At 42.4% G+C, this 17,756-nt stretch overlaps 1 protein-coding gene across 3 annotated transcripts in view; it reads left to right on the top strand.

The window, feature by feature from the left end:
• The window catches only part of FLT3 (fms related receptor tyrosine kinase 3), a 100,529-nt gene that overhangs the window by 5,861 nt on the left and 76,912 nt on the right, over positions 1-17,756 (top strand). Inside the window, exon 1 of one of the 3 annotated variants that reach the window (XM_055244381.2) lies at positions 16,196-16,266. The exons of the other annotated variants lie outside the window; for them this stretch is intronic. Within the exon in view, the coding sequence (XP_055100356.2) occupies positions 16,257-16,266 (10 nt within the window). The 5' untranslated portion in view covers positions 16,196-16,256. Of the gene's footprint in view, positions 1-16,195; positions 16,267-17,756 lie in introns of those variants that run through there. 3 annotated transcript variants of the gene reach the window in all.

Raw genomic sequence — 17,756 nt, 5'->3', positions numbered from 1 at the left:
AAAAGCAAATAATCTCAAGAGTATTGTATTTTATCATTTTTCTTAACTTTGAAAGGGCTCTTGTAGATAATAGGAATAAGAATTTGGAGAGGGGGCCGGGCAAGGTGGCTCATGCCTGTAATCCCAGCACTTTGGGAGGCCAAGGTGGGCGGATCACGAGGTCAAGAGATCGAGACCATCCTGGACAACATGATAAAACCCTGTCTCTACTAAAAATACAAAAATTAGCTGGGCATGGTGGCACACGCCTGTAGTCCCAGCTACTCAGGAGGCTGAGGCAGGAGAATCACTTGAACCTGGGAGGTGGAGGTTGCAGTGAGCCGAGATCATGCCACTGCATTCCAGCCTGGAGACAGAGAGAGATTCCTTCTCAAAAAAAAAAAAAAAAAAAAAAAAAAAAAAAAAAAAAAACAGAGGGGAAACTGAAGGGCTGGAAATTGGCTTAGCTTGGTCTTGCCACTGTGCTGTATCCTTTATTCCCTCTGAAATAGCAAATTCTTGTGAACTTCACAGTAGGTGGTTTGTCTGAGTAGAGCTTTTTGGTTTTTTGTTTTTTCTTATATACCCAGACTGCTCACCTGCAAGCTTTTTGGTTTTTATCAGGAGACTTTGTGATCTCAAGATGTTTTTCTATGACTTCCAGAAAAGCTGTATCCACTTCTCAGGTAGTCATAGTTATAGGGTCAAAGATTTTTCTGTCTTTGGGGAATCTGTGAGTTTTATACCTAAGTGATTTAGTTATTCTTGGTTGATACTTTCTATGGCTGCATTATCAGTGGTTTTGAAGTAATGAAAGCTTTTGTAGAAGTCACTACTGGTCACTAATTTGACTCATGCAATTCTGTTCTATGAGTACCAACACATGTGAAGGAAATTTTAAAATAATATAAAAGTAGGCAGAGTGCAGTGGTTCACACCTGTATCCCCAGCACTTTGGGAGGCCTAGGTGGGAGGATCACTGGAGCCCAGGAGTTCAAGACCAGCCTGGGCAATACAGCGAGACCCAGTCTCTACAAAAAAATTTAAAAATTAACTGAGCATAGAGGCACATGCCTGTAGCCTCAGCTACTCAGGAGGCTGAGATAAGAGGATAGCTTGAGCCCAGGAGTTTGAGGCTGCAGTGAGCTACGACCATGCCACTGTACTCTAATGTGGGTGACAGAGCAAGATGCTATCTCTAAAAAAAGAAAAAAGAAAGGAAAAAATATATAAAGTGCACACAGTGTTCTTTTGTGGCCACAGAAATTGCATAAGATCCTAAAAGAGGAACCATTTTTTTTTAGGTTAAACAGTAAAAATATATATATTTTTTACTGCTGTCATTATAAGGTCAATTAGTAGCCAAGAATCTTCCATAGAATTATTTACAGTCTATGCTAAAGCAGGCTTTAGTGTATAAGACAGTGTATAAGATAGTCACTGAATTCAGTCTTCGAATATTTTGTTATTTGAGTTATGATTTTCCTAATGTTTGATATTATGTTCTTGGAGGTAATGCCCATAGATATATTAGGACTAAAAACACATTTAGGAAACGTGCTGTTTTCTGTGGCAGAGAATGTCTCTGCACTTAAGTTCCTCATTTGTAAAAAGGAGATAAGCAGTATCTTACTCCTTCATCAGATAATACTTGTAAAGCACAGCTGCACTCCTTGTTAGGCACGTGTTTTGCAGAAAGAAAAATATATGAAGTCTGAAGACATTAGGATTTGGAGTCACAAGACTTGCCTCCTTCTCTCCCTCCCTCCCTTCTTCTTTAATTCTGTCTCTCTTTCCCACCCTTCCTCCTTCCATAGATGTTTTTGAGCGCCATCTATGTCTAGGACCTGTGTTAAATGCTACACAGTACTGTTTCCTGCCCTCAAAGTATAATGTTGGGGTGTCAGTGGGAGAAGGTCAGACATATAGAAAGAAAATTGCAGTGGAGTTTTAGAAATACGCACAGTGGCTGAACCTCTAACCCAGACTGAGAAGGTAAAGCAAAGCTTCCAAGAGAAGGTGATGCCAGAGTCATACTGGAAGAGAAGTAAGACTTGTCAGAGAAAGAAGAGGGTGAGGATGTTCCAGGTAAATAGGACAGCAAATGGAGTTTTCCACAGATGGAAAACTATGATTTCATTCCGAGTTGTTGTGACACAATGTATAAGGTCGCCAGGATTAGAGTAACTATCATTTATAAAGTTGTAATTCAGCAAATTATTTGAAGATTTCTAATGAATAGGTTTTAAAAAAAGAAAATTCAGGGTTGCCTGAGCATAAGGTGTAATGTGTAAGGGATACTTTGGTGATGTGTTAAGTGGTTGGACTTTATCATGTAGACCAAGAGTCTCTGGATGGTTGGTCTGACGTGGGGGTCCATGCCTAGAGTCCCAGCTACATGGGAGGCTCGCTTGAGCCCAAGAGTTCAAGTCCAGCCTGGCCAACATAGCAAGATCCTATCTCTAATTTAAAAAAAAAAAAAAAAGGCCAGGTGTGGTGGCTCACACCTATAATCCCAGCACTTTGGGAGGCCAAGGCGAGTGATCACTTGAGCCCAGGAGTTTGAGGCCAGCCTGTGCAACATGGCAAAACCCCATTTCTACAAAAAATACAAAAAGAGTTAGCCAGATGTGTTGGCACGTGTCTGTAGTCCCAGCTACTAGGGAGGCTGAGGCAAGAGAATTGCTTGAGTCTGGGATGTGGAGGTTGCAGCGAGCTGAGATCACACCGCTGCACTCCAGCCTGGGTGACAGAGCGAGACCCTGTCTCAAAAAAAAAAAAAAAAAAAGTAGTCTCTGGATGGATTTCAGGGGGTTTGTTATATCTTCCCTCTGTGTGTGTATGTGTGTGTGAGCCTGCTTTTTTTTTTGGAAAGTGAGTTAATTGCTACCTCCAGATTTTCAAAGGGGTCTGTGACTCAAGAAAGGGTAATCATTGCTGTTGGTTCTGGAGGGCTTTAAGCAGAGGTGTGACATGCTCTGATATGTATTTTAGAAAGACAATTCTGGTGTCTGTGTGGAGGATGAATATGGGGCCAACAGAACTATGGCAGGGAAGTTCTTGGCAGTAGTCCAGGCCAGAGATGACACCGAGGCTTGAATTAGGGCAATAGTGATAGAGATGTGGAGCTGAGAATTGCTTTGAGAATTATCAAGTAGTCAAAATGTTAGCTGAGCATGGTGGTGTGCACCTGTAAGCCCAGCCACTGTGGAGGCTGAGGCAGGAGGATCGCTTGAGCCCAGGAGATTGAGGCTGCAGTGAGCTATGATCCTGCCACTGCACTCCGGCCTGGGTGGTAGAGCGAGACCCTATCTAAAAAAAAAGTCAAAATGAAAGGGCTGGCAATTGTCTGGGTAATGGGAAATGAGGGAGACGGAGGAGTCAAAAATGGCTTCTGGGTTTCTGGATCCTGTGACACTGGAGGTTTTGCTACTGAGGAGGATTGGGGAAGAGAGAGGAGAGAGGGAGATAGGAAAAGGTGGGGCTTAGGGAGGAGAAAGGTGAGTTAAATTTCCATTTGAGTTTAAGGTTCCTGGGGGGAGCTACCCAGATATGTAGTTAAAGACACAGAAGGTATGAATTAGGAACTTGTGAGCAGATATATTCTTTTTTATTTTATTTTTGTTTTTTGAGATGGAGTCTCGCTCTGTCGCCCAGGCTGGAGTGCAATGGCGCTATCTTGGCTCAGTGCAACCTCTGCCTCCCGGGTTCAAGTGATTCTTCTGCCTCAGCCTCCCGAGTAGCAGGGACTACAGGCACTGTCCACCACGCCTGGCTAATTTTTGTATTTTTAGTAAAGATGGGGTTTCACCATGTTGGCCAGGCTGGTTTCGAATTCCTGACGTCAAGCGATCCACCTGCCTCGGCCTCCCAAAGTGCTGGGATTACAGGCGTGAGCCACCACGCCGGGCCTATTTTTTATTTTTATAGAGATGAGGTCTTGCTGTGTTACCCAGGCTGGTCTTGAATGCCTGAGTTCAAACGATCCTCCCACCTTGGCTTCCCAAAGTGCTGAGATTACAGGCATGAGCTACTGCACCCAGCCTCACCAGCATATAGACAGTAGTTAAAATTACGAGAATTTATAGAGAAAGAACATTGAATGAGTCCAGAGAATGAAACCTTAGAGTTACCCAGTCTACTGCCCTCATTTACCACAGGAAGAAAATGGGGTCCAAAGAGGATAAATGAGTTGCTCAAATTCAGTTTTCAGAGCTGATAACTTTCAGAAGAGGGACTTGGAACTCTGGTCTCCAACTCTTTGCCTCACAGAAGACAGCTTGAAAATGAAGTGTCTTGACATCTTCTGGTTTGTTTCATAATGTGTAAAATAAAGCCACAACTCTTTAAAGTTTTAGATTAATGTCAACTTTTGTTTTACTTACCCCCACTCCCGTCCCAGTACTGTCCCTTCAAAGTGTACCACTTTGAGAGCTCTTTTTCAATTCCAAAGTTGTCCTCACTGCTCATAATGTGTTTGGAACTGGATTCTGGGAATTTCCATTAAGGTTTTAGAATGAATTTTTGGAAAGAACCTTAATATTGATGGTGGCAAATTTCCTTTGGCTTTGTTTTTTTTTTGGGGGGGGGCGGGGGTGGACAGGTCTCACTCTGTCACCCAGGCTGGAGTGCAGTGGCATGATCTTGGCTCACTGCAGGCTTCACTTTGCGGACTTCAGTGATCCTCCCACCTCAGCCTCCTGAGTAGTTGAGACCACAGGTGTACACCACCACACTAGGCTAATTTTTGTATTTTTGGTAGAGATGGGGCTTTGCCATGTTGGCCAGGCTGGTCTCGAACTCCTGAGCTCAAGTGATCCTCCTGCCTCGGCCTTCCAAAGTGCTGGGATTACAAATGTGAGCCACTACGCCTGGCCAGCTTTTTAAAAAGTCAGGTTTATTGAGGTGCAATTTTCATACAGTAAATTTCATCCTCTTTAGTATGCAGTTCTATGAGTTTAAGAAACAAATACAGTCATGGAACTGCCACCACTATCAAGATATAGACATTTCCATTCCCCTTAAAAGTTCCCTCATGGTGGTGCACAGTGGCTCGCGCCTGTAATCCAGCACTTTGGGAGGCTGAGGCAGGTGGATCATAGGTCAGGAGTTCAAGACCAGCTTGGCCATCATGGTGAAACCCTGTCTCTACTAAAAATACAAAAAATTGGGCATGGTGGTGCGCACCTGTAATCCCAGCTACTCAGGAGGCTGAGGCAGGATAATCATTTGAACCTGGGAGGCAGAGGTTGCAGTGAGCTGAGATTGTGCCACCACACTTCAGCCTGGGTGACAGAGAGAGACTCCATCTAAAAAAAAAAAAAAGTTCCCTCATGGCAGAGCGCAGTAGCTCACGTCTGTAATCTCAGCATTTGGGGAGGCTGAGACGGGCAGATCATTTGAAGTCAGGAGTTTGAGACCAGCCTGGCCAACATGGTGAAACCTCATCTCTACTAAAAAAAATATATATAGATAAAACTTAGCCAGGCATGGTGGCAGGCGCCTTTAATCCCAGTTACTCAGGAGGCTGAGGCAGGAGAATTGCTTGAACCCGGGAGGCGGAGGTTGCAATGAGCCAAGATCACGCCACTGCACTCCAGCCTGGGCAACACAGCAAGACTACATCTCAAAAAAAAAAAAAAAGTTCCCTCATGCCCTTTTGTAGTCAACCCTGATCCCTACCCCAAGCCCCTCACAACCAGTACTCTCTTTCCTGTTTTCATTCCCTTTATAGAATGTCATGTAAGTGGAATCTTATGATATGTAGCCTTTGAGTGTGTTTATTTCACATAGCAGAATTATCAGATTTATCTGATCAGATGATTGTTACGTATATTAGTAATTTTTTCTTTCTGGTGCTGAGTAGTATCCTATTGCATGGATAGGCCTCAGTTTGTTTATCCATTAACCAGCGACTGGTCATTTGTTTGCTTCCAGTTTTTGGCAATGATGAATAAAACAGCTATAAATATTTGAATACAGGTTTTTGTGTAAGCATAGGTTTTCATTTCTTTTGGGTAAATACCTCAGAGTGGTATTGTATTGCTGCACTGGATGCTAAGTGAATGTTTAACCTCATGAGAAACTGCCAAACTGTTTTTCAAAGTGATTGTACCATTTGTCATTTTCCCCAACAATGTGTGAGAATTGCATTTTCTCAAGGTCATCGTCAGCATGTGGTATTGTCAGTTTTTTGGTTTGGGTTTTTAACCATTTTAATAGTGGTGTAGCAATGTGTACTGTGGCTTAAATTTGCATTTCCCTAATGACTAATGATGTTAAGCATCTTTTCATGTGTTTAATTGTCATCCTATATTTTGTTTGGTGAAGTGTCTCCAGAAATCTTTTGCCCATTTTTAAAATTGGAGTGTTTCTTTTATTATTATTGGGTTTTAAGGGTTCTTTGCGTATTACGGATACAAGTCCTTTTTCACACGTATATCATCAAAATATTTTCTCCAGTCTGTGGCTTGTCTTCATTTTTTAAGAATGTTTTCTGGGCTGGGTGCGCTGGCTCGCGCCTGTAATCCCAGCATTTTGGGAGGTGGAGGCAGGTGAATCATCAGGTCAGGAGTTTGAGACCAGCCTGGCCAACATAGTGAAACTCCGTCTCTACTGAAAAACAAAAAAAATTAGCTGGGCATGGTGGTGGGCGCCTGTAATCCCAGCTACTTGGAAGGCTGAGGCAGGAGAATCACTTGAACCCAGGGGGCGGAGGTTGCAGTGAGCCAAGATCGTGCCATTGCACTCCAGCCCAGGCGACAGTGTGAGATTCTGTCTCAAAAACAAAAAAAAGATTTTCTAATGGCTCACACCTGTAATCCCAGCACTTTGAGAGGCTGAGGCAGGTGGATCACCTGAGGTCAGGAGTTCAAGACCAGCCTGGCCAACATGGCAAAACCCCGTCTCTACTAAAAATACAAAAATTAGCCGGGCATGGTGGTGTGCACCTGTAATTCCAGCTACTCGGGAGGCTGAGGTGTGAGAATCGCCTGAACCTGGGAGGTGGAGGTTGCAGTGAGCTGAGATTGTGCCACTGCACTCTAGCCCGGGCAACAGAGTGAGACTCCATCTCAAAAAAAAAAAAAAAAAAAAAAAAAAAAAAGAATGTTTTCTGAGGAGCAAAAGTTTTTCATTTTGGTGAAGTCCACTATTGGAAAAAAATTAACTCTAGACTGAACACTGCTCTGATCCCACCTAACCCAGCTTAAATGCAAGACATGAAAGAACACACCATAAGTTTAATTGCATCCCAGAAAAAAGTTCAAGAATATTTAACAGAAGACAAAAACATCCGGCACCAGGTAAAATTCACAATGTCTGACACTCAGTTATAAATTTACTAGACAAACAAGGAACGAGAAATATTTAACTTAAGGAGAAAAATCAGTCACCCAAAACGGACCCAGAAATGACATCAAATGTGGAATTAGTGGGCAAGAAAATTAAAACGGTTATTATAACAATATTCCATATCTTTCTGAATGAGGAAAGATTGTACATGTTAAGAAGAGACATAGTAAATATAACAAATTACTCAAATTGAACTTCTAAGGATGAAAACTCAATTACACTAGAGAGGATTACTACCAGATTAAACATTGTAGGAGAAAAGATTAGTGGACTTGGAGGCATAGCAACAGAAACTATCCAACACGAGCAGTGCAAAAAAGACCAAATAACATGAACAGAGAATTAGGGAGGTACAGAACTTCAGGTGGTCAGATATACATGTAATTAGAGTCCCTAAAGGAGAGAATGGGGGAAAGGAAGATGACAGTAAAGGTATTTCAAAAATAATGGAGGAAAATTTTCAAAATCGGATAAAAATGATAAACCTATGGGTTCAAGAAGCCCAGTGAAACTCAAGCACATGACTCATGACAACTACAAAAGGCTCATTATTATCAAATTGGTTAAAGCCAGAGACTAAGAGAAAATCTTTTTTTTTTTTTTTTTTTTTTTTTTTGAGACGGAGTCTCGCTCTGTTGCCCAGGCTGGAGTGCAGTGGCGCAGTCTTGGCTCACTGCAAGCTCCGCCTCCCGGGTTCACGCCATTCTCCCGTCTCAGCCTCTCCGAGTAGCTGGGACTACAGGCGCCCGCCACCACGCCCGGCTAATTTTTTGTAGTTTTAGTAGAGACGGGGTTTCACCGTGGTCTCGATCTCCTGACCTCGTGATCCACCCGCCTCGGCCTCCCAAAGTGCTGGGATTACAAGTGTGAGCCACCGCGCCCGGCCAAGAAAATCTTAAAAGCATCCAGAGAAAAAAAGATACATTCATTTGGCAGACTTCTTGTCATGAACTGTGTAGGTCAAAGGACAGTGAAGAAACATTGCAACATCTTTAAAGAACTGAAGGACGCTTTGGGAGGCTGAGGCAGGAGGATTGCTTGAAGCAAGGAGTTCAAGACCAGCCTGGGCAACATAGCAATCCACTGTCTGTACGAAAAATAAAAGAATTAGCCAGGTATGATGGTGTGTCCTTGTAGTCAAAGCTACTTCAGAGGCTGAGGTGGGAGGGTTGCTAGAGCCCAGGAGTTCAAGGCTGCAGTGAGCTATGATCATGCCACTGCACTTCATCCTGGACAACAGAACAAAACTAATAATATAAATGTGTAGTTCTATATCCAAAAATAAAACACTTTCAAAAATGAAGAGAAACAAATAGTTTTTCAGATGTACAAAAACTGAAAGAAACAATCACTACCAGACTGGCACAATAGGAACTGTTAAAGAAAGTTCTTCAGACAACTGGGCATGGTGGTTCATGCCTGCAATCCCAGCACTTTGGGAGGCCAAGGTGGGCGGATCCCTTGAGGTCAGAAGTTCAAGACCAGCCTGGCCAGCATGGTGGAACCCCATCTCTACTAAAATTACAAAAATTAGCTGGGTTTGATTGTGGAAGTTTGTAATTCCAGCTACTCGGGAGGCTGAGGCAGAAGTATTGCTTGAACCTGAGAGGCGGAGGTTGAAGTGAACAGAGATTTCACCACTGCACTCCAGTGTGAGTGACAGAGCCAACTCCGTCTCAAACACACAGACACACACACACACACACACACACACGAGTTCTTCAGACGGAAAAATAATACAAAATGAAAATCTGGATTTACACAAAGGAATACAAAATAGTGGGAATGGAGACTATTTGAGTAAGTATAGCCTTTTTTTCTTATTGTTTAAATCTCTTTAAAAGACAATTCACTGTTTAAAGCAGTAATAATAATAACGTCTTGTGGGGTTTACAGCTTATATAGCAGTACAGTGTATGTCAGCAATACCACAAAGCCTTAAAGAAATGAAACGGAAATATGCCAGTGTAAGGTTCTAGTATTAGATATGAAGTAATGTAACATCACCTAAAGGTAGACTGTGAGATGGTAAACATGTAATACTATGAACCTTAAATCGACTACTAAAACAAAACAAAGCATTATAGCTAATAATCCACAAAAGGAAATAAAGTGGAATCATTTTTTTTAAAAGCTCAGCTATTCCCAAAGGAGGCAGAAAAAAGAGAAGAAGGGAATAAAAAACAGAAGAGACAAAGGAAAACAAAGAACAATATAGTAGATTTAAATCTAATCATGTCAATACTTTCTGTAAATTAAAATGATCTAAATATCATAATTAAAAGGCAGAAGTTTCATATTTGGCTAAAGAAAAGTAAGACCCAATTATATGCACCATAAATGAAATCAGTCCTGGATATTTTTTTAATGTAATTTTTTATTTAAAGAAGGGGTCTTGTCATGTTACCCAGACTGGTCTCAAACTCCTGGACTCAAGTGATCTGCCCACATTGGCCTCCCGAGGTGCTGGGATTACGGGTGTGAGCCACCAAGCCCAGCCCTAGTCCTGAATATGAAGACACAAATAGGTTAAAAGTAAATGGATGGGGAAAAAAAATCCCATTCTAACACTAATCAAAAGAGAGCCAGAGAGGTAATAATAAGATTAGACTAAGTACATTTCAGAGAAAAGAATATTGCTAGAAACAAAGAGAGCCATTTCATAATGTTGTAAGGCTTGATTCATCAAAAGGACATAACAATCCTAAATGTATGCACCTAATAACTGAACTTGAAAATACATGGGGCAAAATCTGATTGAACTGCAAGGAGAAATAAACAAATACACAGTTATATTCAAAGTGTACGACACTCCTTCTCCTTTAATAATTGATAGATCAAGGACAAATAAATAAGTAGGATATAGAAGACTTGAACAGCACTTTCAAGCAACTTGACCACATCACATTTATGGAACATTCCACCTAACAATAGTCACAATAATCAAATGCACATCTTTTTTCTTTTCTTTCTTTTTTTTTTTGAGATGGAGTCTCCCTCTGTCACCCAGGCTGGAGTGCAGTGGCACAATCTTGGCTGACTACAACCTCTGCCTCCCAGGGTCAACTGGTTCTCCTGCCTCAGCCTCCCGAGTAGCTGGGACTATAGGCATGTGCCACCACACCCAGCTAATTTTTTGTATTTTTAGTAGAAACAGGGTTTCACCATGTTGGCCAGGCTGGTCTCGAACTCCTGATCTCAGGTGATCCGCTCACGTCGGCCTCCCAAAGTGAGGTGTCACAGGCGTGAGCCACTGCCCTGACTTGCACATCTTTTCAAGTGCACACTTACCAAGGTAGAGCATATTCTGAACCATGAAACAAGTGTCAGTAAATTTTTTTTTTTTAGAGGGAGTCTCGCTCTGTCGCCCAGGCTGGAGTGCAGTGGCGCAATCTTGGCTCACTGCAAGCTCCGCCTCCCGGGTTCACGCCATTCTCCTGCCTCAGCCTCCCGAGTAGCGGTACTACAGGCGCCCGCCACCACACCAGGCTAATTTTTTGTATTTTTAGTAGAGACGGGGTTTCACCGTGTTAGCCAGGATGGTTTCGATCTCCTGACCTCGTGATCCGCCTGCCTCGGCCTCCCAAAGTGCTGGGATTACAGGCGTGAGCCACCGTGCGCGGCCGTAAATTTTAAAAGATTCAATACATACAAAGTATGTCTTCTGACTACAATGGCATTAAATTAAAATTTCAGCCTGGGCAAGATGGCAAAACCCCATCTCTACAAAAATTGGAAAAAAGTAATTAGCCAGGTTGGTGGCATTTGCCTGTACTCCCAGCTACGCAGGAGGCTGAGGTGGGAGAATCACCTGAGCCCAGGGAAGTTAAGGCTGCAGTACACCATGATCACACCACTGCAGTCCACTCTGGGTGACGAGTGAGATTCAAAACAAAAAACAGACAAACAAAATTAATACCTGCAGGACATTTTTGTAAAAAAATAAAAAATTAATTAATTAAAATTAATAACAGAAAGAGGCCAGTACAGTAGCTTGCGCCTGTAATGCCAGCATTTTTGGAGGCTGAGGTGGCAAGATCACTTGAGGCCAGGAGTTCAAGACCAGCCTGGGTAACATAGCAAGACCTCATCTCCCAAAAAATAAAGAAAAATTTGCGAGACATGGTGGCCTATGTCTGTAGTCCTCACCAGTTGGGAGGCTGAGGTGGGATGATCATTTGAGCCTAAGAGTTCAAGTCCAGCCAAGGCAACACAGCAAAACACCATTTCTTTTAAAAAAAGAAAAAAAGTAAGCAAAAGAAAGGAAACAGTAATAATCATCAGAGTGAAAAATCAAAGAAAAAGAAAACAAAAAAATTAGAGATTAAAACAATAAAACTAAGAACAATAAAAGATCAATAAAATCAGTAAACCTCTAGCCAAACTGATAGAAAAAAAGAGAGAAGATGTGAATTGCCAGTATCAGGAATGAGAGAAGTGGTATCACTACATAATCTACAGATATTGAAAGGAAATATTACTAACAACTTTATACCTATACTTTGACAACTTTGATTAACAGAAAAAAAATGAAAGACACATACTACCAATGCTTGTTCAAGAAAAATTGATAACCTAAATAATGCTCTACTAAAGCAATTTAATCTGTAGTTAAAAATATTCCCACAATGAAAATTATTAGAGCAGATGGCTCTCACTGGGAAATCCACCAAACATTTAAAGAGGAAATAAAACCAATTCTATACAGACTCCTCCAGAAAATTGAAGAGAAGGTGACACTTCTCAGCTCATTCTATGAAGCCAGCATTACTCTAATACCAAAACCAGACAACGGTTAAAAGAAGAGTATAGATCAATAACTTCCATGAATGTAAATGTAACAATCCTTAGTAATATTTTAACAAATTGAATTCAATGATATATAAAAAAGATAACAGATGATGTCCTGCTGATGTTTATTCCAGGAGTGCAAGGTTGGTTAACATTTGAAAATCAATCACTATATTTACAGACTAAAAAGAAAATTATTACTAAAAAAAAAGAACAAAACCGAGTCTATCTGATCATCTCAATAGATACAGACAAAGCATTTGACAAAGTTCAGTGTCCATTACTGACAAAAACCTCTTAGCAAACTAGGCATGGAAGTGATTTGGCTGGGCACGTGGTGGCTCACGCCTGTAATCCCAGCACTTTGGGAGGCCAGGGTGTAATGATTGCTTGAGCTCAAGAGACCAACACCAGACTGGGCAACATGGTGAAACTTCATTTCTACAAAAAATACAAAAATTGGCTGGGCGCAGTGGCTCACGCCTGTAATCCCAGCACTTTGGGAGGCCGAGGTGGGCGGATCACGAAGTCAGGAGACTGAGACCATCCTGGCTAACACGGTGAAACCCCGTCTCTACTAAAAATACAAAAAAAAAAATTAGCCGGGCGTAGTGGCGGGTGCCTGTAGTCCCAGCTACTCGGGAGGCTGAGGCAGGAGAATGGCATGAACCCAGGAGCCAAAGCTTGCAGTAAGCTGAGATTGTGCCACTGCACTCCAGCCTGGGCGACAGAGCAAGACTCCGTCTCAAACAAACAAACAAAAAAACAAAAATTAAGTGGGCATCGTGGCTCCTGCCTGTAGTCCCAGCTACTTGGGAGGGTGAGATTGGAAGATCCCTTGAGCATGGGAGGTGGAGGTTGCAATGAGCCGAGATCGCACCACTGGACTCCAGCCTAGGTGACACAGTGAGACCATGTCTCAAAAAGAAAAAAAAAAAAAAAAAAAAAAGAATTCCTCCTGGGATGGGCAGCAGAAAAAACAAAAAATAAAAGACTGGGCACAGTGGCTCATGCCTGTAATCCCAGTGATTTGGCAGGATGAGGCACGGGGGATTGCTTGAGGCCAGGAGTTTGAGACCAGCCTCGGCAACATAGCAAGACCCCATCTCTCCAAAAATTTAAACAATTTTTTAAAAATTAGCTGAGTGTGGTGGTATGTGCCTGTAGTCCTAGGTACTTGGGCAACTGAGGTGGGAAAACTGTTTGAGCCCAGGATTTCAGGGTTGGAATGAGCTATGATAATGCCTCCGCACTCCAGCCTGGGCAACAGAGCAAGATCCTGCCTGTAAGAATCAAAGTAGGCTGGCATGGTGGCTCACGCCTATAATCCCAGCACTTTGGGAGGGTGAGGCGGGCAGGTCACCTGATGTCAGGAATTCGAGACCAACCTGGGCAACATGGTGAAACCCTGTCTCTACTAAAAATATAAAAATTAGCTGGGCATGATGGCAGGCACCTGTAATCCCAGCTACTCAGAAGCTAAGGGACGAAAATTGCTTGAACCCGGGAGATGGAGGTTGCAGTTAGCTGAGATCGCACCACTGCACTCCAGCCTGGGCAACAGAGCAAGACTGTGTCTCAAAAAAAAAAAAAAAAAAAAAGAATCAAAGTAAAACTAATAAAAAATTATAAAAGAGAAAAGAAATTATCTTCCTCAAACTAATTAAGGGTATCTATGAAAAACCAATAGCTAACATTATACTTCATAGTAAAAGAATAAATATTTTCCCTAAGATCAGAAACAAGGCAAGGATATCCACTCTCACTTCTTTTATTCAACTTTATACTGGAGATTTTAGCCAATGTATTAAGACACGAAAAAGAAACGAAAAGCATCCAGATTGAAAAGCAAGTAAAACTGTCTTTATTTACAGACAACATGACAACCTATGTAGAAAATTCTATAAAACCTACAAAAAGTGACTATAACTAGTAAGTGAGTTCTGTAAGTTTGCAGGATGTGCTATCAGTGTGGAAAAAATTAATTGTCTTTCTATATCCTAGCAACTAACAATCAGAAATTGAAGGGAAAAATACCAAAATAGTATCCAAAAATATGAAACAGAGAAAGATGGGCAAGATCCATAATGAAAACTATAAAACATTGATAAGAGAAATTAAATAAGATCTAATTAAAAGGAGTGATATCCATATTTATGTATTAGAAAACTCAAGATTGTTACAATGTCAGTTTTGCCCAAATTGATCTAGTGATTCAATGAAATTCCTTTTAAAATCCCTGTAGATCTTTTTGCAGAAATTGACAAGCTGATTCTAAAATTCATATGGAAATGCAAGAGAACTAGAATATCCAAAACAATTCTGAAGAACAAAGTTAGAGAATTTGTAGTAGATTCCAAGGCTTATTATAAAGCAGTAGTAACCAAGACAATGTGGAATTGGTATCCAGATAGATTAATGGAACAGTATAGCGATTCGCGACCTAGAAATTGACCCAAAATATATGGTCAATTTATTTTTGATAAAGGTGTAAAGGTAATTCAGTGGAGAAATCAGTCTTTCAACAAATGGTACTGGAACAATGGCCTATTCATATGCAAAACTGTGATCCACATGTCATAATATATGAAAAGTTAATTGAAAATGGATCGTAGACCTGGCCGGGCACAGTGGCTCACGCCTGTAATCCCAGCACTTTGGGAGGCCGAGGTGGGTGGATCACGAGGTCAGGAGATCGAGACCATATTGGCTAACACGGTGAAATCCCATCTCTACTAAAAAATACAAAAAACAAAATTAGCTGGGTGTGGTGGCGGGCGCCTGTATTCCCACCTACTTGGAAGGCTGAGGCAGGAGAATGGCGTGAACCCAGGAGGTGGGGCTTGCAGTGAACCAAGATCGTGCCACTGCACTCCAGCCTGGGCGACAGTGGAGCGAGACTCTGTCTCAAAAAAAAAAAAAAAAAGAAAATGGATCATAGACCTAAATATAAAACTAAATATAAATATGACTTCTAGGAAAAACCTTTCTGATTTAAGATTAGGTGAAGATTTTTTAGATAGAAAGCCAAAAGCATGATCCATAAAAGAAAAATTGATAAATTGGACATCTTCAAGATTAAAAATTTCTGATCTTCTAAAAACAAGGCACAGACTGGCAGAAAATATTTGCCAATTACAGAAGTGATAAAGGACTTGTATCCAGAATATATATAATTTTAAACTCTCAAAACTCAATAATACAAAGTTTCAGTTAGGAGGAATAAGTTCTGGATATCTATTGTACAGCATGATGACTGTAGCTGATAATAATGTTGATATAGTTTGGATATTTTTCGCTCTAAATCTCATGTTGAAATTTGATCCCTAACGTTTTATTTATTTTTTTATTTATTTTTGAGACGGAGTCTCTCTCTGTCACCAAGGCTGGAGTGCAGTGGTGTCATCTCCACCAACTGCAATCTCCACCTCCTGGGTTCAAGCAATTCTGGTGCCTCAACCTCCTGAGTAGCTGGGATTACAGGCATGCCCCACGACGCCCAGCTAATTTTTGTATTTTTAGTGGAGACGGGTTTTCACCATGTTGGCCAGGCTGGTCTCGAACTCCTGACCTCAGGTGATCTGCCCACCTTGGCCTCCCAAAGTGCTGGGATTACAGGCGTGAGCCACTGTGCCCGGCCAGATCCCCAGTGTTTCAGATGGAGCCTAGTGGGAGGTGTTTGGGTCCTGGGGGTGGATACCTCATGAGTGGCTTGATGTCATCCTGTGGGAATGAGTGAGTTCTCAGTCTACTAGTTCCTACGAGACCTGATTGTGAAAAGGAGCCTGGCATTCCCCTCCTGTCTCTTCCTTCCTTTCTCACTATGTGATGGCTGTTCCCCTTCGCCTTCTGTCATGAGTGGAAGTGATATAGTTTGGCTGTGTCCCCACCCAAATCTCAACTTGAATTGTACCTCCCAGAATTCCCACATGTTGTGGGAGGGACCTAGGTTGAGGTACTTGAATCATGGGGGCTGGTTTTTCCCGTGCTATTCTTGTGCTAGTGAATAAGTCTCACAAGATCTGATGGGTTTATCAGGGGTTTTTGCTTTTGCTTCTTCCTTATTTTTCTCTTGCTGCCACCACGTAAGCAGTGCCTTTCACCTCCCACCATGATTCTGAAGCCTCCCAGCCATGTGGAACTGTAAGTCCAATTAAACCTCTTTTTCTTCCCAGTCTCAGGTATGTTTTTATCAGCAGCATGAAAATGAACTAATACAGTAAATTGGTACCAGTAGAGTGGGTGCTGCTGAAAAGATACCTGAAAATGTGGAAGTGACTTTGGAACTGGGTAACAGGCAGAAGTTGGAACAGTTTGGAGGGCTCAGAAGAAGTCAGGAAAATGTGGGAAAACTTGGAACCTCCTAAAGACTTGTTGAATGGCTTTGATAAAAATCCTGATAGTGATGCGAACAACAAGGTCCAGGCCGAGGTGGTCTTTCTGATGGAGATGAGGAACTTGTTGGGAACTGGAGCAAAGGTGACGACTCTTGTTATGTTTTAGCATAACGAAGAAACTGGAGGCATTTTGCCCCTGTCCTAGAGATTTGTGGAACTTTGAACTTGAGAAAGATGATTTAGGGTATCTGGCGGAATAAATTTCTAAGCAGCAACACATTCAAGAGATGACTTGAGTACTTGTAAAGGCATTCAGTTTTATAAGGGAAGCAGAGCATAAAAGTTGGGAAAATTTGCAGTGGGATTATGCAATAGAAAAGAAAAACCCAGGCAGGGCATGGTGGCTCACGCCTGTAATCCTAGCACTTGGGGAGGCCGAGACGGGGGGATCACGAGGTCGGGAGTTCGAGATCAGCCTGGCAAACACAGCGAGACCCTGTCTCTACTAAAAATACAAAAATTAGCTGGGCATGGTGGTGCGCACCTGTAGTCCCAGCTACTTGGGAGGCTGAGGCAGGAGAATCACTTGAACCTGGGAGGCGGAGGCTGTGGTGAGCCAAAGTGGTGCCACTGTACTCTGGCCTGGGTGACAGAGCAAGACTCCATCTCAAAAAAAAAAAAAAAGAAAACCCATTTTCTGGGGAGAAATTTTAGCTGCTGCAGAAATTTGCATAAGTTGCAAGGAGCCTAATGTTAATCCCCAACACCATGGGCAACACAGTGAAACTCTGTCTCTACAAAGAATACAGGCGTGGTAGCATGTATCTGTAGTCCCAGCTACTCAGGAAACTGAGGCAGGAAGATCACCTCAAGCCAGGGAGGTCAAGGCTGCAGTGAGCTGTGATCATGCCACTGCACTTCAGCTTGGATGACAGAGTGAGACCCTGTCTCTGGGTGACGGAGCGAGAGGAAGGAGCCTAATGTTAATCCCCAACACCAGGCCATGTCGGAGACCTTCACGGCAGCCCATCCCATCGCAGGCCCAGAGGCCAGGAGAAAAAAGTGGTTTCATGGGCTGACCCCAGGGTCCCCATGCTGTGTGCAGCCTAGGGACTTGGTACCCTGTGTCCCAGCAGCTCCGTCCGTGGCTGAAAGGGACCAATGTACAGCTCAGGCTGTGGCTTCAGAGGGTGGAAGCTACAAGCCTTGGCAGCTTCCACATGGTGTTGAGCCTGCAGGTGCACAGAAGTCATGAACTGAGGTTTGGGAACCTCTGCCTAGATTTCGGAAGATGTA

Source organism: Symphalangus syndactylus, chromosome 15 (genome assembly GCF_028878055.3).
Source record: "Symphalangus syndactylus isolate Jambi chromosome 15, NHGRI_mSymSyn1-v2.1_pri, whole genome shotgun sequence".
NCBI classification, from domain to species: domain Eukaryota; kingdom Metazoa; phylum Chordata; class Mammalia; order Primates; family Hylobatidae; genus Symphalangus; species Symphalangus syndactylus.
Note: the sequence above shows the minus strand (reverse complement) of the source record. Positions and strands in the feature narration are given on the sequence as shown.